General features: G+C 39.2%; 1 protein-coding gene across 1 annotated transcript; it reads right to left on the bottom strand.

Moving 5' to 3' along the window:
- Positions 1–659: 659 nt before the first annotated feature.
- SUDS3 (SDS3 homolog, SIN3A corepressor complex component) lies at positions 660–24,479 on the bottom strand. The gene is made up of 12 exons (XM_074887042.1): positions 24,167–24,479; positions 22,291–22,360; positions 21,279–21,334; positions 20,823–20,894; positions 18,583–18,602; positions 17,862–18,018; positions 14,510–14,605; positions 12,505–12,566; positions 11,607–11,628; positions 10,774–10,879; positions 6,578–6,662; positions 660–3,177 (listed from the first exon to the last, which is right to left on the bottom strand). Exons 1-12 carry the CDS (start codon positions 24,330–24,332, stop codon positions 3,079–3,081), a joined length of 1,011 nt encoding a protein of 336 aa, XP_074743143.1. The 5' UTR covers positions 24,333–24,479; the 3' UTR covers positions 660–3,078.
- Positions 24,480–24,723: the final 244 nt, after the last annotated feature.

Below are 24,723 nucleotides of genomic sequence, written 5' to 3'. Positions count from 1 at the left end.
TTCCTTCCCACCCTGACTGCTCACGTCCTCATTCTTTCTTAGTTTGTTCTTCATCACTACAACTTGCAGTCCAAGGCTACGCTTGATTATCTGCAACAACACAAGATGACTCTTTATAACAGTAACTTTCTCAGCAGTTGAGTTTCCGTAGTGGGGTTACAGGAGAGGGAAATGGCACAACAGTCCCACAGGTATTCGCTTCCAGAAGACTCTTCAAATTCTGATTAGGGTGTGAACTAGAAATGCAAGTCCCATCCCATCAGTCCCACCACCACCCTCCCTACCCCCCCACAATGTAAGACCACAGCTGACGGAAAGATAGGCTTCTGGCTGAGAGCAGATATTCTTTTTCCCCTTCTGCCAAGGAATAGGGATGGTGAGCAGACGCTGTCGATCCAGATTAAGATGTGGTGTTGAAACTAGATAATTAAGCATTCACAATGTGCACCTATACCACACCTGGCGCTAGGAGAGCAGCTGCACTTCCTCACTTCTACCAATACCTTTAAAGTTAACCCAAAACAGGTAACATTAAAGCAGCAGAGAGATTACCTGCTGTTAGCAGGTTGGCAAAATAACTCCCCAAAATCAAACCAAAGTTTCCAGCTATTTCCACAAACGCATATATTGATAAAATGATATACGTAAGAAATAAATCCTGCTATTTACTTAGCACTTTTTATTATAAGAGCTATGATGTTCGTTTTAAGGCTCAGTGACAAATCCTGTTTGGTACATCATCACCTTATTAAAAACCTGTCACACGTGCAGAGAATGCTAAGTTATATTAAGTATGCTGTTAACTTGACAAAATACAGCCTGCTGCTTTCCACCTGACTAACACTGCAGCAAAGATGGCACATTTTCAAGGGGTGGGAAACAGACACCCTCTCCTTTCCTCACCAAAGCTCCAGATCCAGTTGAAACTCTAAAAACAGTATAAATAGGTGTCTCAGCCACAAAGGCAACACATCAAACTCAGCCATAACACTCCACTTCAGATCCACATATATACATCAGTTATTAAGATGTGACTGCCACCCAACTGCAGTAAGTAAAAGAAATGGAAACAATCATTTAAAATACTCCATTTATCCAGATATGAAGGAAGGGCTAGACTGATGCTGAACAAGAAGGCAGTTCAAAAGCAAAACCAAAAGACGCCTCAAAGTGACAGATATCGATAAAGGAAGAAATTACAGCTTTTTTGTCCAGTAATCAAAAGGAGCACAAAGTTCTTTTGCACAGAAGACAGAGCTCTGACAGCGTTGCCAGTGCACTGTGCAGTTCATGCCAACGCAGTCACATATGGTATCAGTGGCTTCAGCCATCAGCAAAAGACTCGGAATAATAAAGGAATGCCAGAGTCAGATCTTTAAACATCTTGGAAGGGAGTATATTACTATCATCACTTGAGCATTTTCACTTGTGTGTCCTGGTTTCAGCTGGCATACAGTTAAGTTTTCTTCTTAATAGCCAGACTAGTGCTGTGTTTTGGATTCAGTAGGGGATTTCGTATGAGAAGAATGTTGATAATATACAGATGTTTTTAGCTGTTGCTAAAAAATCAAGGACTTTTCAGCTTCCCATGTCCTGCTAGTGCGCAGGTGCACAAGAACCTGGAGGGGAGCACAGCCAATGGAATATTCCAGCAAGCTGGCCAATTGAATATTCCATATCACACAGCATCATGCTCAGTATATAGATGAGGGTGGGCCAGAAAACTTGCTCTCTCTTTCCAGGATTGTGGTTTTGGGATCTTCTCTGGGATTGCTAGCTGGGAACAGACTGGGTGTCAGTCTGCAGGCGGCGAGCAATCGTATTGTGTATTACTCATCTGTATTTTCCATTATTATCATTTTATTTCAATTACTGTTTTTATCTCAACCCGTGAGTCTCCTTACCTTTAGCCTTTCAATTCACTCCCCCATCCCCAGGGTGGGAAGAGGGTGAGCAAGCAGCTGTGCGGTGTTTGGCTGCTGGCTGGGTTTAAACCACAACACTCATGTTATCAGAGGGCAAGTGCAGACACCCAGTGTTATCTCCACTAATTAAAATACCCTTCAAGGGGAAACCTTAGCGTGATATTTTAGGGAATGAAGGTTTCAGCTATACAGTAAAAATATGTCAATGCTGCTTACTACTCTGTATCAGGCTTCTTTGGAAGATACAAGAGGTCCAGTATCTTCTGTCAGCAGGATTCCAGCATGACCTGTTACTTCAAGCGTCAGTGAAGAAAATGAAATTTACCTTTTGTCTCCCTACATGTATGAGTGGTTATACTCGTACATATAGTTCATATAGTCTCACTATCTGCAAAGTCCACTTAATTAATCCTTTGGTTTATACTCATCCACCTATTTCGGGAAACTACTTCAGCAAATAGATATACTCTTTGCTTGTTCGTTGAAGGGTTTTTTAATGTGAAGAGAAACGGAAGCTTCTGATTAACCACATGTAACTTAACTACATTAAAATCAACTGGATTTTCAGCAGTTTCTAAGCTGTTCACACTTCCCTAAAAAAAGCCTCAGTGCTCAGTTCTTAAACAGTTCATCCAATAAAGCTGATGTCATATACCAGGTATTACAGACGCATCTCTCAGCTGCAGCTGAAAGCTGGCAAGATTAATCTCCTTTTGCGCAATATCCCGAGCCTTGCAGGAAAACAAACCCAAAAAGAATGAATAACCTCAGGTCTTGACAAGCAAAGCTTCTTCCATTGGTCTGACTCAAAACATAAATGTTACGTTGTTTTCAACACATGAGTCCCATCTATGCACCATGAAACAACGATGAAAAAAGTATGATGCAGTCTTCTTAAACAGTCACCCAAAATATAAAGAAAGCATACAGAAGCTTGATGCAAAATCCAGAAATAGTCCAGGGCAGTGCTTGGGTATCACTAAAGATTTAAGGACTACTGGGGATTATGTGGCCAGCCACAAACTGTCTCGTAAGAGGTCATGACAGTGCTCTCTGCTGCTAAGATGAGCGAACAGACTGCCATTCCCCATTAGAGGTTTGTCTATCAGTTAAAAAAAAACAAACAAAAAAAAAACCAAGGAAGAGCATACAGTCATGCAGCTGATCGTCGACGAATCACAAAAACACCTCGCTGCAGCTGTCCCAGATATATTCTCATCTTTGTGCTGTCACTGGTCTTCCTCACCCAGATCTGCATGAAAGAAAAAAAAGAAAGGGGCAGGGAAATATATTGGGGGAAAAAGGGAAAATCCACAGTAAGCAATGCATAGACAAGTAAGTCCAGGTATTCTTACTGCCAGATCTGAACATCTGTGTTACTCAGGGTGCACAGATGATTTAACTTAAGCCCTTCTCCCTCCCCACATTAGGCATTTGCAACCTGAGTAGAAAACGAAATAAGGTTTCCAACTTTACCACCTTAACTTACTGCTCAAAACAGTCATCAAGAAAAATTACTCTTTCCAAGCATCATCGGGAAAGCAAGTTTCCTTTTGCCACAGTTTGCAACAGAACTCTGGCATTAAGCTTTACCTAATCAAGAATAAGTCTCTCTAGACCCACAGATCATAAAACTATCTATCCTGGGATTTGCCCAGACAAGTAACTATTAGTCAAATGAAAAGCTTATTCTGATTTTGTTCAGTGAAGCATTTCTCACAATGTATTAAATAAATTGTATCTGAAGATAAAAGGGCCTCTTTTTTCAAACACCTGCATGGAAGAATTCACATAACTTGCCGATATACAGTATGTTTCAAAGGACAAATTGCTTCCATCGAGGCACTCAATTTTTAAAAAATAAAAATCACTTTGAAGAAGTTTAGACCCAAATACCTGTACTTTAAAAATCAAATCTGAGCAAAACTCCTCTGCATTTTATCATTCTAATGCATTTAAACATATTTAAATAAATGCATGGAAAATAAGAGTTATCCAGCTCTTAGTACTAGAGTAGTTTAGGACACAAATCCAATATTGCCTACTGCAAAGGACTATAAAGTTAGCGTTGGCATGCGATTTACCCAAAGCTTTATTTTTAGATACCATATTAGCTACAAGCTTGGCACAGTAGATTGATTTAACTCTATTATTTTAATTTTAAATTGACTTTACTAGCAGAATCCCTCAATATATAATAAATCTAACATTTGCCTGCGTTTGTACTTCAGTTATTTCTCTAGATAAAATAGAATCCACCTTCACTGATAATCACCTCTCCACTGTAACATTTCCAAGAATTTGGTATGTTTTACTAATCAAAAGAATTCTTAAATCTACAAACTGAGCAACTGTACAGAACAACAAACATGTACAGATCACATTCTATCACAGTATGATGGAATGGTATATTTGTTTTGCTATAGTTAAGTGCTTTGTTAAGTTCCATTTGGAGGAAAATTAAAATTCAGTTTTAAAGTGACCACAACAGTGAAATTACTTATTAACACTAAAATATGCCACACAGTTCAGAAAAATAAAAGCATCAAGATATATTCTGAACTTAAAACTGATATTTTAGACCTTGCAATCAGAAGATAACATCTATTAATTGTAAAGAACTGAAGGAGATGGTGAATAGAAACAATCAAATTTATCTCTGAATGTCTTTTATTCATACACTGTAAAGAAAAATAAGCTGCTTCCTCCTTTTTTCAACTTTCAACAAACTGAGATTGCTGAATAAACTCATGGGAATAAAAAAAAAAAAATACACCACTTTCCTGCAGGTATTGAAGTCTATTGTTGTCAAAAGGCAAATGATTGAATTGGTTCCATGCACTTGGGCCAATGATTTCCACCAATGCCGTATTTGATTCACAGTTTCCAAGGAAATCACATCAAAAGTAATAGAAATACATTCTGTTTAGATCTAAACACATCACCAAATTTTAAGGAATTTGGGCCTGGGAAGATATTTTTAGTTTGTTTTTTAAGGAGGATCATCATAGCTCAGACTGTGTCAGAGAGGCCCATAGCCAATTACAAGATTCAAATCCAGTTTAAGAAAATTTAGACCTTCGTATGAACAGAGATGCCTCTGATACCCTGTTAACTACTTTCTTTCCCCAGCCACAAGGCAGCAACTGTATGCCATATCTCTGATGTTTCTTAGTTCTTTTCACGTTGAGCATAAATGAAAATGCAGGTGGGGAGACACTGTGCAACCATATTTGTTAGAGTTCCTTTGAATAGCTTGACTTCCTTTAGAAATGCTATCAACCTTTGACTCCACTCCACAATTAGAGACCTCAGATATAGGTCTGCCTTCTAGCCTCTAAATTCAAGCACAAACCAGTAAGATCATAGTTTGGCAACCATGCTTTTGTACCTGTGATGAAATGTGAGATGTGCATGTTGTACTCCTAAGAGAACACCTTCTCATTTCAGTATTCTGTAAAGTATTGATCTCCCTTAGATTTATATTGTTGCAATGAACTATCTACAGGGTAAACAACTGCCATGCCTCCTCCCCAGCCTCTCTCAAAAAACCACCACAAAACTGAAACAAAGCCTATTGTTTCCCTTTAAAGGGGAATTCATGCAGTTATAATTAATGGATTGCATTTCCTTCATGTTTCAGATAAAGCGCTCCCAAAGCGTTGAGTTTTAATGTTTCAAGTTAACAGTAATAACTTTAATCAAATTAGCAGTACTATATTTTTAACGCATCTGTTAGCATACTACTACTACTTTATCTAAATAACCAACCGTGGAGCATAACAACTGTTACTGCAAGGAGAACAGTTGTGATACAAAGCATATCCCATATGCAACTCATTTGGTTGAAAATAAAATATTTTCCCTTAGCTGCCAAAACAAATTGAAGTTATTTTATTGGCTGATTGAAGAGAAGTGCATTCAAGTCTATCATTTCTTTTCTTGAAGTGTCTGGAATCTGCAAGCGAAGAATAAACTGCTCCCTTTGCCCAACTGATGCACTGCTTGAACACTGAGCTTATTTTGCAGCAAGATTCACATCAATCTTAGGCACCCACCTCTCCTCATCTGCTTCTCTAAGCCTTAATCATTAGCCACAAGGAAATTGTCTTAGACAGATGGACTCACCTGCCCCATCTCCCAAGTAGGTGATGAATGCTGCTAGCTTATTTCACAACACATGTACTCAGGTTAGCAGGAATCATTTTCTCCCCTTATAACAACTAAATTTGGTGTCAAAATTTTTCCTCATCCTCTTCTGAATTCCCAATGGGATTTATTTTTAAATTTTGCATTAATAACAACTGTATGTATGTTCTTGAAATAATGGAAGTGGAACTTACGAATGCAGTGTCAGTGAGATGCAACATGTCAGTTCTCCCCATTTTTCCTGCCTGCCAAACTGCTACTTGCAAAATGTAGGATCATTCTTTAGAAACACTGCAAGTCTCTTCCCATCTCAGATCTATCTCAAGAAGGGATCTCTCAACTCAATTCTATCTTGGATTCAGCTTCTTTAGACACATGACAACTACATCTTTTCTGAAAGTAACACTGATTTTTTCTTAGTCCTTACTAGACAGGCATCTACCTGCCTACACTGCCCCGCAGCTTTCCTTCCCCACTCCCATGAAAAACAAAGCAGCCACTACCTCATTAGCGCCCACAGAACTGATCACACAGCTGATCTTAGTGTTCTCTTTAGACTCCAGGTAAATAGCCTGGCTCTTGTGGTACCTGCAAAAATAAAAAAAAGAAAAAGGAAACACATGAAACCATTAGCTGTCTGAAGTCTGAGAAAAGAAACAGTAACAAGACTGATAAAGCTAGGATTCTGCATTTGGACAGAGCAAATACAGAGTCTGTCTTTTTTCTTTCCACGCCACTTTACCCATCTTCACCAACATATCAGGTGGTCTTATTCTACACACTCATACACACAAATTTTGCATTTAAATAATGCTTCAGCATGCACGAAGCTCTCAACTCACATCCAATTCTGTAAGCAGATTACTGAACACAGATTTCACATCTGAAAGAGGGAGGGGCAGAGCACCAAGCCACAAGATGGGAGAACACTGACTGACAATAAGCCCATGTTTCAATAGTTAATCAAACTAGCCTTTCACATTTCAGACAGAGGATGGATTTTAGAAGGCAACTCCATATTATTCCTGATAAAATGACAGAGCAAATCACAGATACTCAAAAGTTATCCACATTTCCCAACACAAAATTACTAGTGCAACAACAAAAGTGAACTGTACTCAATCAGTGCAGTCTATGTATTGTTTAAAGAGACCTCAATTTTCTAATACTGTCTTATTTTGTGAAAATACCTAAAACAGTAACTAAGAAGCTGTATCTATGGCTGCCATAAGGAGGCTGTGACTAACCGTATCCATCTTCTTCCCCTTTTAGATCACATTTTAGTCACGCTATATATTTTTCTTAGTGCATTTTGTATAAAACAAAGTAAAAACTTCAAAATTCATAACTCTGAATAGCTTGATTTCATGGTCTCGCCTTCTTCACAGACCATGTTTCTGATAAGTGCTGCAAAGTGTGCTAGACAAAATTCCCTGGTTTCTGCTTATTCTGCCTAGGAAAGTTCCATGGCCAGAACTACTTATACTGAAGCAGATTATTTTTAAGGAAATAATCTTAATCAAGAGAGCAACAAAATGCTTTATAGTTATAAAAGCATAACTATATTTCCACCTTTACCCTAATCATGATGTGCTTCAGACTCAAATGGGCAATGCAAGTTGCAGAATCACTGTACAGAGATTCCCTCAGTAACTACTCAGCATGCAATTCCCTGCAGTCTGATTGGCTGACAGCCATTTGTCAAAATGCATGGATTTGCATAATCTTTACAGTTATTTCTACAATAACCATACTGTAAATATGGAAGTCTTCCAATAGTTTATTCCACAATCTCTTCCTACTGGCTCATGTACTCAGAATTTTCACACTGCTTGCCAGTAACAAGAATGGTAGTGTCAGCTTTCTGCTTTCCAAACATACTAATTACCAATGGGCTGGCTGAAGTAATAAAAAAACCCCAAATCCTGCAACCTTTAGACACTTGTGCCTGACTATTATTTTCTCCCTCATTTTAACAGAAAGGATGTCAGCGGATTCCAGGGCAATGCAATAACAGCAATGATCTGAGTCAAAAAATCTCAGTTTACTGAGCCCAGATGACCATTAATTGATATAAAGGAACACTATAAGCTACTACAAACCAGACCTCATGAAGACAAGACATAAAAATCTCAGTCCAGCAGTGTCCTACCATGCCATGCTGTGACTGCTTAAGCAAGGAGAATTGATCTTGATACAATCGGTGCCCAAGCTTCCAAGTGCAGAAGATACCACTGCAAATGACAACTCTCAAGTGATATCTGTGCCTGCACAGATAACGAAATAATTTTTCCACTCAAAGCTGTTTCGTCCTATGTTTGATTATCAGTGAATCCCAAAGCTAAGGACACACATGAAGCAGGCTTCAGCCCCTGGATTCCACATCACAAGTTACTGTCCATCAGTAAATCTATGTTAACTGTGCACACAAAAGGCAAGGTAACAAGTTAGTTCAGCACTTTTTTACTGAAGAGTTGTCTCAGCTGTCTCTCTGCAGCATCAAGCATGAGACAAGTCAGCTGAAGGCACAGTAGCCTGGTACATCTGTTATGTGTTCACGTCTCAGACTTTTGCCAAATTTATATACCCACAGGGGAACAGAGGGGTAGAACTGAGGAAAATACTTCAGATGAAAAGCGCAATGGAATTTAAGTTGTCTTTCAAGAGAAGGAAAGTGCCAAACAACTCTTGTAGTAGGTAAAATACACCATAACACTGACAAGTGAGGCAAGCAGAAATAATTCCACTTTCTGCTACAAAATATTTTGCTGAAAGGCCAAGATTTTTCAACTTAATCTCCATCAGAAGATTGAAAGAAATCGCTCTGCATTACTGTATGCAGACAAAGCTAAAAGCTAAAAGATGGTTGTTTTACAGGGAACTGTATTTTAGGATCTTACAGGGGGCACGAAGTAAATTGATTGAAGATAAAAAAATGAAGTCTAATTCCACATCCATCTGAAACTCCCTATACAAAGTCTCCACTTTGGAGACATGTTTGTGAAATGTCTCTGCAAGACCTTAGGGAGTCCATTACTAGCCTTGAACATTCACTATTTTGAGATAATGGTCCTTCATGGCTGCTGTCAGGAAACAGAGAAAGTAGTCACTCCTGAGCTGTCAGTTTTATTATTTTTGGTACATGCCAGCAGCTACAGCCTTAATACACCTTAGAAAAAATTACCCTCCTACTATCAAGAGTTACTTCATTATTTTAAAATAACAGCTACTTTGCACAAGTACTATTACTATCAATCAAAAAAATCTAAGCAGGATTATTACAGCCAAAAAAATGTAAAATACTTATCTTAAAACAGCATAAGAACAAGGAAGACGGGAAAGGCAACAGCTGGAAATCCTGACAGTGAGACCCCCATGACAATTGAATTCAGCAAGATAAAAATATCTGTTAGTGTTTTATGTCCCAACTGGATACCTTTTAGAGAGAGCTTGTGCTTTTGAGAGATTCATCTGGGCTCATGGAAGCTCTCCCAGGTTTAAATTTGGTGGAAGCTTGGGAACTTCACTTTTTTTTTTTTTTTACTTATGCAACACTTTACAGTACTCCACATGCTTAAACATTCTGAAGAACAGTTTATTCATCCAAATATATCCCAGAGGATAATCACTCTATACAAAAAATACGAAAGCAAAAAAAAGAACTTCATGAATTTGTGAAATGACAGGTAGCCTGTTCACTTCATTTCTGCTTTACACTTCACAGAAGTTTAAGCTCCAGGCAGCAGCTTTTATCAGAGCTGCATATATTGAACCCTCGATGAAACTTCACTGTCAGAAGACTAGCAGAAGGAAAAACTGACCAACTGTACAAGATGGCTGTTGTGTAGAAAACAAGCTTCAAGCCTATCATTTGCCTTGATAAAATTAAAACCTCATCACTTGTTATTTTGAGCAACCAGAACACCAAAGTAGGCTACAAATAAGCATACGACTTGCAAATTGCTTTCTGCTCAAGGAGGACTAGATTGCCCCCTTGATTATCCAGTTTTGCATGTCTCGCGGATTAAGTTTAAGACCTACTAAGATTTCTCTGCAAAATTTAATATTTTCCCTGCGTTTTGTGAGGCTTGCACAGCTATATGCCCATAAAATTTAACAGAGCTAAATCCAATCAGTAATTCTGAAGTTGCTTCTCCCGTGTGGGTTTGATCTTTAAAGGTTATTTGGATTTGTTATTGGAAACATTTTTCATTCTGCTCCTCTGGTGCACAACATTTCTTCTGCCACCTTGTGGACCAATGGGCTGGAGTTGTACAAAACTAAACACCAGGACTGTGAATACCACGGACACCACCACACCCACAATCACAGAGTATCTGCACCCCAGCTGACCGGCTTCACGGCTACATCACACTGCGTCTGCTGGTGGCTCTCTCACCTAACATTAGGTTTGACAAAAATGTTTCCCAAGTGTCACAGTGTGTGCCACTGACTCCAAGGAGAAGATTTAAGACTCCTTTTATTTGAGCCAGTAGTTACTCCTGAAAGTATGTCTAAACACTCCTTTATCATTTCTGATTTACAGAACAGTCACAATGATTAGCCCTTGGAGGAAGTGGCCAACCTCTGCCCAAAAACATTTTGTCCTCAAATTTTTTTATCAAAGCAATTTCTCTCTGCAGTCTTTGACTCCTCACTACACACAGACTGATTAAACCAGAAATTTACCAGGACTTACCATCTCTTATCATAGTAGAGTTTTCCATCTTCTATCCGGGCTTCAAACCGCTGTGCTGGAGACTCTGCTGGTGTGGCTGGGAGGTGTTCGGGAGAGGAGGGAGAGGCTGAGGAGAGGAGAGAGACTGTATTTAAAGACCAGCATGTGTCCACCACACAGTGGCACACCTGACTGCAAAACTGCAATTAGTAAGGTCATATTAAGCAGAAATAATGAGCACAGAAAGCTACAAACTCAAATTTCCATCCGAAAAATATTCTCTATTGGGATGAACAATTCAATCCCTGCCTTGAATATACAAATGATAATATTCACTGAAATACAACATTTATCTGAAAAAACGTTGATAGGTAGGTGATAGACAATATGTCCTTGATTTTAATTCTAATCTAAAATAGTTAAATAGGGTCAGAATTACTTAGACAAGTTCGTACCACTCTTGTCTTGAAATAAAGTGTAGACACATCTAGAGAGCCGAAGGCATAAAACCCTAAGTTCTCGATCCCTCCATCTACCTGACAAGCAGGCAAGCTGCCCAGATGCATCTGAATATAATGGAAAAACCTTTACATAGTTAGATTGTCCGCTGCCCAAATGTTTCAGCCACCAAAGATGCATATGCCCCCCTTCCCATCCCTGACCAACTTCAGAACATATGAAGAGACAGCACCCATTCACCACAGTAGCTACACAAAGAACAGCAATTACACAGTCAAAACAATTCTACAGTCACATTACACAGTTGGCAATTATATAGTGAAACAGTCTACAGTATAATTCTCTGTTCAAAACAGCATGACTGTGAACAAGTTCCAATGCAACTGTTAACTCACCTGGTCTCTTGGGTGATTTAAGCTAAATGGAAAGAGCAAAAAAGCATTAGAGGTCTGACATGAGCCAGAGGTCTGCAGTAATAATTTCAGATAGTCTTACTTTCCACACTCTAAATGCTTCTTTTTTTGAATGTACTGTTAAGTGGCATAACACGTAACCAGAACGGCATGCTATAAACAGCCAAAGGTATAGATAGTGAGTGTCATCATACAAAAGATCTACAGACTGAACTTCAGAGCATTTAGATAATCCACTGAAACAACTCAAAACCAAACCCACCTAACAGACTATATTTTTGAATACAAACCAACATTTCTCAGGGTACACAAATACAGGAGATAAATCATTCAAGACATCTCAACAGCGGGAACAAAAAACAGGCTACACTACCATCCTCAAATGCCTTAATGAGCAGTCTCTATTACAAGAAATTAGGCAAGCCTTGAAGTGTTTAGCGAGAAAGCAATAGGTTAATCACACCTAGAAAGACTATAAACATACACACTGCACCCTATCCAGTTTGAAGTATTGATGGGGAGCAAGAAAAAAAAAAATAAAAAACCACCCCACACTAAGGCAGCCTGTGATCTCACAGACAAACATTTTAACATCTGTTCAGCCATGTGGAAGAAAATCCTTAAGATAGCTCCTCACTTGGTTTAGACAAAAGGTAACATTTTTAGATGACAGTTATTTCAGTTAGGTTATTTAAACCTATTAAAAATAACAGGGAGGAGATACCTTTTGCTAAATCTTTTATTGTTACTTCAGAAAGCCTACTGGGATGAAATAGTCCCACATCTCAGAAAGGAGCATTAGAGAGCTCAGTTCTCTTCAGGGGAAAGCATTAGCTTTCTCTTTAAAACAAAGAAATACAAATCAAGAAATAATCCCTACCTTATTCAGCGTTCTCAGGTCCTCCATTATTTGCTCATCAGTCAACAAATAATTTAGCTGAGGTATCCAGAATTAAGGTACCCATAAGCTCTTGACAAGCAAAGCTAAAAATTAAAAGGTCAATGACATTTCACTTGACTAAATGTAAGTCAAGAGGTTTCTGCAAAGTTGCGTAAGATTTTAATAAGTGTCACACTTGAGCTTTTTTCATCACAAATTAATACAAGTCCATCTCTGCAGAGCCTCATATTTAGCAGCAAATAGAGTGCAAAATCATTTTAACTTATTCAGACACAACCATCAATGAAAAACCTTTAGTGCATTGACATTTACTTCAGAGAGGCATCAAGCACTAGCGTTTTCAGTGGTTTTCATCCTGCATTGCTGTACAGAACAATCTGGAAGCTGAAACAGACTCACTTCAGATTTTGTACAATGAAGCTGAATCCCACCCAAATCTAGAAAAAGAAACTCATTTTGCAACTCAGTAAGCAGGAATAGAGAGATAAGGAGAAGAGGGGAAAGCCCCACCAAAAAAACCTCAAAAAAGAATCAGAAAATAAAGCCAGAGGCACAAAACACATCCTTGTGTGGATGAGGATAAATAAGAGCCTACCATGCACCTGAAAACAAACCCAAAATCTCAGAACACAGAAGTTCGTGTATTATAGGCTTGTTAGATCTCCACTGTCATTTTGTGTAGTTTCACAACCTTTCTACTTCCCTCTTCTACTGCTCCTGTCACTTCCACACAAGAAACACCTAAGTACACAGAAAGAAAACAATACCCAAAGCAGTGGACCCTTTCTCCAGCTTTAAGCTACAGTGTTTCTTCAAAACAGCTGCTAAGTCAAAAGTATTCAAAGTATAAAACTAAAGTTAACAATTGCTAGGCTGCATTTTAAGGATTTTGGTTCAGATGGACTTTAATCCCCTCCCCAGTGGGGAAAGGCAGATAAGAGTTTCATACTGTGGCTGCTGTATCATGTTCAATTAGCAGGTCATGTTCACTATGAAACTCATTTCTTTTGGATGAGATAGAGGCACTAATAAATATTTTTTTTTTTCCTGAAAGAGTAAACTGAATCTCCAACCAGAAAGAGGTTAATTAAAACTGGAGATGCCTGTGACCATCCCACATGAACTCTAGAAGTTCAATGTTTGATATTGCCTTCAGAAAATGTGAGTCATTCAGAAGTCGTAAGATAAGTTTTTTTAATCTGATTTAAGCCATACAAGTTTGGAATCTAATAATAAGCCTCTGCAAAGCAAATATCATTGCCTTCCTTTCCAGGTGAATTCAATATACAAATAGAAAAAGTGTCTATCATCACAGAGGAGCTAAAAACATTTCCAGAAGCCAGAGAACATTTTAATTAAAAGAAACATGCAACAAAGCAGAAGAGAAGGATTACATATACATGTTTTTCTCTCTCTTGATATATAAAAACAAAATGGATTTTCATATTTTTTTTTATTCAAAGAACAAAACTAGCACTCCTTGCTTTTGCTATGCATCTCTCTAGATTAGAGATCTGAAGCCTTTATCAGAAATGGAAAAACTAGTTTGATATGACAAATATGATCTTTCTGGCAAATGTTTTGTCACAAGTTGAAATGAGAAAAGCCTTGTCTCATATAAAAAGCCTTTTACTATCTATGGAATCAATTACCTCAGCATTTATATATAATGTTCTTTTGAAGTTTTTCCTTTGTGAAAAAAATTGCCTGAAGAATTCAAACTATTCTCACCGACAAAAACAAAAATCAAATAAGTCATCTCACAACACTGTGAAGTTTAAGTTAGGATACCGAGGGATCTCCAAAGACTAGTTGTGTTATATTAGTTTATCACACATTATACATGACAAATTGTGCTTCAGTATTTCTGAGATTAAAATCTGATCCTAGCACCTCATTTCATTTTCCTTCCTGCACAATACAACATAAATGCAGGTAGCATGCTGGCTTCAAATAGCCCTCCAATGACTCTGTAAAAGGATATCAGGGGCAGGTTTCCTCCTCTTGTCTGGGATAGGAACTGGATCATTTGGTCGTCGCCTCAGTTTCCTTGTCATAATAGGCTTCACTTCCATTGAATCTGTAATGAAGTTGGAGAGCTGATAAGACCAGGGGGAAAGGAATAAGAAGCAGCAGCTTTCTACACAAGGAAAATAATCTTTCCTCTTTCATACAGAAAATTGGATTTTTTTTTGGTGATAGCTTACAGCATGCAAGCTGGAACTGCTGACAGTGAATACAAGTTCTCTTTCATGCTAGGTCAGTGTTCAGTAACAGCGCTGCAATGCCATGGTTATGGCTTTCCTTGGCTGGAAGTGGCACAGTTGGTTTGGGGGCATTTTACAGCTGCTTCAGGTACAGATAACAAGCACAAGGATGCTACAAGGATTCAGGGCAAATTTATTTAATGCTAATGCTATCTGCTTTTGAACAGACCATTTAAACGGCAAAGTTCATGGAGTTCTTTGCTAACAAAACTTGGATAGTTAATAGCACATAAAATATCAGCTACAAATGCTCTTTTTCTTGTCTTCAAGCTGGAAAAACAGCTTTGTCAAAAAAAATAGAGATAATTACTGCATTCAAGTCTGATACAAGTCTGCTGGAATAATTTTAAACATAAATAGTATTTAAATGCAGATTATCTAAAAATGTTTCAAATTATGATTAGTGAAATGAACCTAATTAATAACATGCAGAGCAGCAGTTGACAGGAAATAAATTGTAGCATATAAAAAGTATGAAAAAATCTGTTAAAAACTGAAACAAAAGTCTCATCACCAAGCAATTATCTGAAATTAGTTTGTCCAAGTGTCTACAGGTAGTCTTAACCAAGCTACTTAAACTCTCACAAATGACTCCTTAATTTATGAAGATATCTTGAACTGGCAACCAAGAGACCACATCTTAAATGCTAAACACATCATCTCACCTCTCTATGTGCCGAGAATTATTTGCTCATCTTTAAGTACACCTGAATCACATCCTAGGTAGCACTTCAGTCTATGAAGCCTCTTTGGCTCCCTCTAGATGCTAAAACCTTGAGCAGCTATGCATGTTCAAAATACACCGAATTGCTTTTCCCCTTATCTCAAGGGTGAACAAGGATAACCATGCTGCACATCAAGGGAACAAATATTATGAGAAAAGCTTTAAAAAAAAAAACACAACAAAGTGCCAACCCAGCAAAGGATGCTTTATGTGTATGCGAAAGGCAAGCTTATCTCTAGGATTCAAAGCTGAATTTGAAAAACACTGAACATTAATAGCCCTGCACACTCTGAAAATGTAACTTACTGTGCTGAATTAAGCCATTCTTACCATTTGTTAAGACCAATTTACAAGAGCCACAGAAGAGGGGTCTGAAGCACTTAAGGCGATATGCAGCCAAGTTGAGGCTTTTTCTCTTTTTTAAAAATTAGTTTCAAATGAGTTGCCACAGAGCTGTTATCTATATTGCTTAAAATGTGAATAAGGCAGAGATATCAATTTTCTTCTCTTTATCTTAGCATCCTGTATCCTAAAACTGTGACAAGTCAACTGAAAGTCAGTACCAAACAAGTTTTTTTTTAAAAAAAAAAACCAGTTTGAGCATCTTACATTCACTGTTAAGCATTTGAAGATTCTCGACAGATTAATGAAAACTTTATAAAGGAAATTTTGAAGGGCTGCTAAAGCACCAACAGATTGAACCTGAAACACAATCTTGCATGAGGCTTAATAGTTAATAATCACACTACACAGTGCTCCAGAACAGGAGGCAACTATTGCAACTTAATGAAACTGCAGTGCTCCCAACACTCACAGACAAGCCTATCCATCAGGTTGCTAACTTGCATCCTTGCACACTTGATACGTTTTAAAAACCGTTGAGTCCACATCCGTTTCAGTATTCTTATTTCTTAGCCTCCAGCACATGTTCCCAACAAAAATCTGTTACTTTTAAAGAAATCACATTGCACTTCTGCTAGTCTGGAAGGAAGGAGATAAGGGAGGGCTAACACACACAGAACAGATCTCTTCTCCACAGTTACTTACACGCCTTTCCCTACAGCTGTACTTGATCAAACCGCTCATCTCTTCAGGACACACAACAATGGGGGGGACACATTTCCCTGAAGAGGATTAATCTGGTCCCCAAATCAGATTACTAAATACTTTTTACCCCTCCTCAGTCTCCCTTTAACTCTGCAAATCCACACCCTGATGTTAACAGCTGTCTCGCTGACAGAGAATTTGGACTCCTTCAGATTCCTAGAACACTGGTATGCAGATTTCCAACGGTAAGATCTAGTCAGATCTGGATCCACTAATAAAAATCTGCTTACAAGATTAGTACTGTATCTCAATTTAGTAGTGAACAGACACAGACATAGGAAAACAATAGGAAAGTTAAGGTTAAGGCACAGTTTGTAAGATCAGACTAGACTTCATAATTTAAAAAGAGAAAAAGATCAGGGAAACAGCATAGCTCAAGCTGTTTTCCAGACCAGATGAGCCCTAACATTTGTACAAAGTCAAGAGCACTCCTGAATATGTCCACACAGGTTCTAATTCTCACTACTGAAAACAAATTATTAGCTTACATAACTTCTGTAGATACTATGCAAGAAAGATACAAAAGGTCTAACCCATGGACAGGCCTCAGCAACACAGCCAACATAATCTGACCATGAAGTGAAGGAGTTGCTCTTAAAAAGAGAATCAAATCAGACTTTTGGTTCAATAAACAGCAACACAATTTGTGAAGGTTAATTACCCCTCTACTTAGCTCCACTGTGTCAACTACTGCAAAAAGCACCGCCAAGGCACCAAGGTTACCAACTGGTCTCATGAAAGAAATCCGTTCATTTAATGTCCATTTTCCAGAGTCTGGACACAAGTGTAGCTCGCAAATATCCTTCTGGCTTTAAGTAGCTTATTTCAACGTTGATTGTTTGCCTTTCTTCAACTTCTTGACCACTTATTACTGGAGAAAAGAGGACAGTTTACAGCCTGGCACCTCCAGTTAGGTCAATATTGTGGCATATCTCAGTAGTTTCATTGCCAGATCACATCAACTAAAGCAGCCCCTTTCCCTGCATCCAAGCAAGCCTATCCACTTTGCTGCTTCACTGGCACTATTTTGATTCACCTGCTAATAATTCAGGTCACTGAATTTTATTATGAACTGCTTTCTCCATTAAAAGACCACCAATTTGTGTTCTACATCTATTGGCATTTGGAAAGCTTTACAGCCTTCATACTATCTCTCTGTATAAACCAGCATTGCTACCTTTTTTTTTTTCCCTAAGCAACAGCAGAGTGGATCAGATGAATGCCTCTGTTGTCCTCACCTCCTGTTAATTCCATGGTAAGCTTTTCATTCTCAATCATCTTCTTTTTCTCTTCCAACTCTGCAATCAAATTTTCCTTAAGCTCAATTTTCTTATCTTCAAACTCCTTTGCTGCTGCCTTCTTTTCCTTGACGTAATTTTTTTCCACCTGATCCGTCTAATGCAAACCAAAAGAACAAAAAGGTTAATTAAGGAACCAATGACTCAAGTTAATGAGATCAAAACAGCTTCTTAAAACTGCTGTACTGATTAGCTTTGCAGTTCAAAACTGTAGCTAGTTCTAGAGATTATCAATATTCATAATCAACAGAAAAACATCTAAAAATTACTAAATAAGCAGTACTATATTGGCAAAAGAATAAATTTAAAAAAACCCAATGCATTTTAATGTAGCATCAAGTCTCTAGCAAGATCAAGTCTCTAGCAGAGAGCTCTTCAGATTTACAAACAGCACAATCATTTATCACCTTAAACAACCTTTTTAAACAAGCCAAATCCACAGCCAGCAGACAACAGCCCAAGAGCAAATATTTCTTTTAATTCTAGTGACAAAGTCCAGAAGTTACTTGGCTGTACTACACCTCAAGTGTAACAACACTAGCTAGAGGAAGATTTCTTTAAGCCTTCTGGGAAAACAAGCACAAGTACTAGTTGATGAAACAGGAGGTTTATACTTTTTCTATCTAGTTAACATATACTTTGATAAAGTAAGTGTACTTACTTCCAGCTGGAGGAACAGCTCTGAAAGACAAGAAAGACAATTTATTATCTTCAAAGATGCACAAAATCACTTCCCTTACATTTTAAGTCATTGAATATTGCAGCCAAGAGAGGCAGTGAACCAAATAGTGTATGTACTCTTCCAACCTCTACTCACTTTGCAGTTTTGCACTGAAAATAAAGGAACTATGAGAAATTCCACAAAAACACATTGCTAATTGAAGTTTTCTACAGATTGTCAAGCAGATTTGCAAAGCTTACACAGCAATGTTATTCAGTTTAGCTACTACACCCAGCATTACTAAGCATGTAGTCCATCCTTCTTCCAGTTTAATTACAGTCAATTAATACTAGATATAAACTTGAAACATGTGGCTGAATGGATGGCTGGCAAAAATTCACAGTTTAATCCAACTTCATGAATTTCAGCAATGACTGGTTCAGAAATAATTCTGCAGCTGTTGAAGATTCATCTACTCAACTCCCATGTGTCTGATCTCAAGCTGTTTACACCTGAGAACACAAGCAAGGAAATTGTTATGTATCACTGAAGGTTAAGTTCTAACACATGGCTATGACTAGTTCAAGTCAGACCTATGGATGAGAGAAATGGATTTATGGGTGTAAAATAATCCTGCTACTGATTTTTGCACAATTCCTAACAACTTGAAATTAAGTAGGATGGAACCCTTCTTGTGTTTCCTGGAGGACATAATGCCCAAAAAGTTTTTACTCAAGATAGTGGCAAGAAAAGCAAACTAAGGCACCTGATCAGTCCTCGTCACCATATTTCACCAGCCTATTAAGCTTTGGCAATATCTGAAATAGTAAACTTCTGCAAAGATCTCAGGCTTCAAATATGTTTTGGAGAGGACTATAGTAGCAGCACTGTACTACTGTGCCTTTTTTAAAAAAAAAATTAAAAAAAACGGTAATCAAATACAAGTAAATCTAAACTCTTGCTTTAATATCTCTGAATTCTAAAAAAACGAAAAAAACCAACACCAAAAACCCAAACAAACCCACCTAAAACCTCAAAATAGGAAGGATAAACGTAAAAGATCATTCTTCCTGTAGTACTAGACAGCTGGAACTCTTTTATCATAAAATTGAAAGTTATCACCATCTGCCCTCCTGTGGAAGAAATATGTTGCTGCAGCATTGGTCTTTGCCAGAAATACAAGTTTGCAGTTAGTCTTAGTTTTATCAAAACAGCCAAATATTGCTAGAATACAGCTCTAGTGTATGTGAAATTCATCTCAGAAGACAGATTCCTGTTAACACGAAGTAGTTCAACTCACTTAATTTCCTCAAGCAAATCCTTTACCCTCCTGAGCGCTTTTAGAAAGACACAATTTACACTATTCAAAGGTTGGAGTACGTTAGCCATCATACAACTGCCACTGCCTCTCTGTCATATTTCCCAGAGTAACAGCCCAGGAATTATAGGATTCATCCAACTTTTCTAAAGGAAGGACAGCTACATTTCCTATTTCCGCATAATAGCTTCTATAAAAGGCCTGGCTTCAGTATCCAAGATAAGAACCTACTGGAAAGAGAACAAACAAGAAAGAGGGAGGGCAAGCAAACAGATCTGATTTCCAAGCCATTTCTCTGCAGTAACACAATAAAGGCTCCCCAGAAGGGCTGAGACTTAGGCACTTTAAAAAAATTAATTTGGGCCTTCGCTCCTGAAACAGAGCGGAATACAAAGTACAGGCAGCCCATCCGGTGTCACAGTTATACAGAGTAACAGTTTCAGCAGCAAACTCTCTGTACTGATTGTTCCAGGGCACAAAACAGATCTTTGGGAAGGCACGTAGTCCTAACTTTCCATTCCTGTAAACTGAAAGAAATAGTGCACCTGAAGGTTTCAGACAAGTTGCACAAAACAAGAGGCCAAAGCGGGAGGCTGTATGTTAGGCATGGTGTCAGATAAAAATGATTTTTTTTTTTCCTTGAGCTGTTTCACACAAATGAAGACTAAAACTGTTTATTGGTGTTTGGTAAACAGTCAGCAAACAATGTTGATGAAGGAGAAAAAAAAAAAATCAAGATAGATCCCATGATGTTTTGTGCACTCTCAAAAAAACCTACACTATACCCTTGGAAGCAGAAGAACCCCTTACTCCAGCAAGTTCCTTTTCTTTAAAGGGCAGAATTACCATTATTTTTCTTCAGGTGTTATAGAAACCATGAATTTAAATTGTATGCAGCATCTCAGAAAGAAATTCAGCTTACCTGCATTTCGTATCCTTTCTTTGTACTGCTGGTCCAACTTCTTCATTCTTTTCTGATATTCCTGAAGAGTACCTAGTTGAAATAAATTGTAGATTCCGACTAGAATTTTTTTTTCTAAGTATTATGGAGCCATACACCACTTGAAACACAAATACTAGTATCTGAAATCAGAAAACTACAGTTCTAGTTTGCTTATTTTGATAAGCACATTCCCTGGTTTTTCAGAAAGTGGCCTACTACTTTTAAGAAATGCTTTAATACACAGAGGCTTAACTACAAGTGTTTAGAGGGAAAAAGGATGGAAGTGGCTGACATTTTTCACTCAGCAGCATGACTGAGAGCCAACATGCAGTGAAGGATGCTGCTTACATCTTTCAAATCCCTCATCCTTCTATGACCTTTGGAAAGTGCTGAACGTTGCTCAGGAAAAAACAAGCTACCCCCTTCAAAGCTTACCTTCCTGCAATTGTTGTAATTGCCTCTTAAGAGATGCCAGTTTATCCTGATACATCCTGCAAAGATAGAGAGCATGCAACTTTATTTTGAAAAACAAGCATACATAGCTTATTTCACCATCTGCTTAGGTTACAACATGTTTATATGGAATTAAACACTTCTCAGAAGAACTTTAGGAAACAAATAAATGACAACTAAAAGAATATTATTCAAATGAAAGGTTATCACTCTGTCTAAAACCCCTGCCACCCCATTGGTTTCAAAATGCACCCAAACCAATTACTTTGGGAACAGTTCGGGGTAAAAGAGGATTTTTTTTTTTAAATGTTGAAATCTAAAATGACATTTAAATTTACCGATGCCAAAACACTTCACAACATAATCACTCTGTCAAGCCTTAATATTTGTGTATTAGTTCCCTACTTCTAAAGAGAAGGCATTTCCTCACATAGATTTTGACATTATTAAAAAAACCCCAAAGTCTATTCCTGGTGCTACTGCAAACTTGCATTTCCTTTACCACAAGCCAAGTCCTCCTGACCAGTATAAAAACAGACCTCTGCCAGTAAGCAAGAACACAAAATACTGCAAATAAACCTAAACATCAAGGGAAATTATTTCAAGTCTCCAGACAGCCCGTCTTCTTGGACAGGACTAGCATTCTATTGTTTAAGGGATTTTAATAGGCATCTTGCTTTTTGCTTGACTTACATAAAATAGATCCTTTATTTAAAGGATCTGTCTGTAGCAGGATTCATTTGCAGCAAAACTCAGCTGCTCCCAGAAACTCGCACCTATTTCTTTGTCCGAAACAGTAGTAGCACTTAGTTGTTTTAATACATACAGAACAGAGAAAGTAACTAAGAAATACAAGTATATGGACTTATTACATTGGGCTAGGCACTTAGAAACTCCAATCTCAGCCCAAAACATTGCAAAGTTTTATGCAAAAAAGGGAAAAAAACGAATAAGCAGATCATTACCTTACTTTTGATTAGAATGGGTTACTTACTGTTCTTTCATTTCTACAAAGTCCTCTTCCTCGTGCTTTGCCAGGTCAGTTTCACTGGCATCCTCAGTGTCTAAATGAGGTAAAGAATGACTTGTTAAAACTAAGTATTTTTAAAAACCCCGAAGTAGTTATTTAGAAGCAAAGAAACAAACAAAAATCCCCAAACCTCAGATAGTTTAACTTCAAATACACAACCAGATAGGCCTTTGGAGAGCTGAATTCAGAAGCGAAATGAACCAACCCACGTCTTTCCTGTAACTGCAAGTTAACCTATGTAAATCCTCTGGTAGTTTTGCAACTAAGCTTACATCAAGTCTAAACAACTTCAACTTAAGACAGTCTGGCAATTTCTTCCCAGGTTAAGACATCAGGTCCTACAGCAATGCTTACACATAAAAGGTGAGACAGAAACAGTCTAAAGACTCTGAAAAACGTTTCACAGACTTCTTGCTATAGTTTTGCCCCTGATACGTGGAAGATAATGACTGAAACAGCTGTAACTGGTTCTGCACCCTGACCTGAACAAAAGCAGTATGGCTGTTAGGGTTTACCACAAAAGTCTCACTAAAGATAACAAAGCTACTTGCTGTGATCTGAGCTTGACTTCTCAGCTACACATCACACAGAAGTACTTCAACATTTATACATAACAGAGACCAGCACTACCGTAAAGATAGCCCCAATTTTATGAACAGATAATATAAACTAGAAACAAATTAAAACAGTATGGGACTGCTAGTTTTCTGCTATGCCTTTTCAAGCTCCTATTTATAACACACAGGTAGACAAGAATTAATTACCTTTCCTCCCCAAGGAGAGGTCAGTGTCTCTGGGCCCGAGCTGTGGTAGGCAGGGTACAGCTGTAAAGCCTTAACTACAGCTACATTCCCTACATATGGACAGGGGCATCAGTCCTTTCAATCAAATCTTTCTGAGATTTTTCTTAAACTATGAACAAACTGTTTAAGCTTACAGGTATTAAGACAAAATTCAATACACCGAAGATAAAACAAAAAGTTTTAGAAAAATACTTAGATGCCTAGGTCACCAGAAAGGACTTCCATACTCAGTTTACTCATATGCAGCCACGGAGAGTCCCCCACTGACCAGTACGCTGTCACCCTTCATAAGGATCTACTGGTTTGGCTCTGGCACCTCATTCCTGAACGTACTGAACGTGATGGAGGATTCTGGCTGACAGAGCAAAAGGCACTGTCGAAAGGTCATTCTTCATCTCACTCATGTATTATTGTATGCATCCTACACCCCAGGATACTCTGGGTTTTACTTCCACTCCCTCTCCTCCACTGCTTTCCTGGTTCTTCTACAAACCCCCTCTTTCCTCTAATATCCTCTTGCACTCCCTTACTTCTGACCACACTTTCTTCTCCCTTAACTGTCTCCCTCCCTCTTCACACCACATTAATACACTGGATTTCTCCACTACTTTTACCCTGTTGTCCCATACACTCAATCCCACCTCCTCAGTGCTCCTCCCTCTCTCACTGACCCTTCTTCACCTGGGAAACCACTTCACTTCTACCTCGCCATCTGCTTCGCTCTTCCCGTCTTCCAGGGAGCCCCAGCACTCTAACAGGCTTTTGTTTTCTTTGCGTTTTCTTTCTGTTCCAGACCACTTCTCCACTAAGCCCAACCCAAGCTTTTCTTCCCCAAACACTCTCCTCCATCTCCTCAACACTCATGTCCGGAGCAGTCCTCTTCTTCAACCCGCCACCAAGGGGAATGCCCGCCCACCCCGAGCCCCTGCTTCTTCGCCCTGCCCCAGTCCCCACTCTCTCACACCACCCCAGAGCACCAAAGCCCCCGCCCCGGCCCCTCTCCACCCCGCTCCGGCCCAGCCCGCCACGCTACCAACCCTCATCGGAGTCGCGGGCCCGAGCGCTCCGCTCGCCGTCCTCCTCCTCCGCGCTCTCCAGCTCCTCCTCCTCGTAGTACTCGGGGCCGGGGGGCATGGCGGTGGCAGGCGCCCCAGGCGGAGCAGGGGCCGGCGGCGTGGCAGACACCAACCCGGCCGCGCTCATAGCGACGGGACGCAGCCGCCGCGGGCCCGCGCCTCCGCCCGGCGCTCGGCAACGGCGCCAGGACCCGCGTCGCCCCTTCCGCTTCCGGGCAACCGCCGCACTGCCAGAGCGCCTCCGCCCGGCGAACGCGGCGGGCACCTAAAGGGGGGGCCCTTGGGGCGGGGACAGCAGAGGGACAGAGGGTTCGAGTCCCAGCCCCGCCGGCAGCGTCGGCCACAGTTTAAACCGTGCTCGCTTAAGGTTTGCTCTGCCAGGCTTTGCTCTTCAAGGGGCTTATGGGGGGGAAAGGGGGCTTTGCCTGGACCTCCAGAGCGCCGTGTTCTCCCTTTCTGCCACCAGGATGACCCCATCCGCCATGAAACATCTGTATGGCAGGGCACAGACACACAGC

Source organism: Strix uralensis, chromosome 17 (genome assembly GCF_047716275.1).
Source record: "Strix uralensis isolate ZFMK-TIS-50842 chromosome 17, bStrUra1, whole genome shotgun sequence".
In the NCBI taxonomy this organism is placed as follows: domain Eukaryota; kingdom Metazoa; phylum Chordata; class Aves; order Strigiformes; family Strigidae; genus Strix; species Strix uralensis.
The sequence above is the reverse complement of the archived record's forward strand: the minus strand, read 5'-3'. Positions and strand labels throughout refer to the sequence as shown.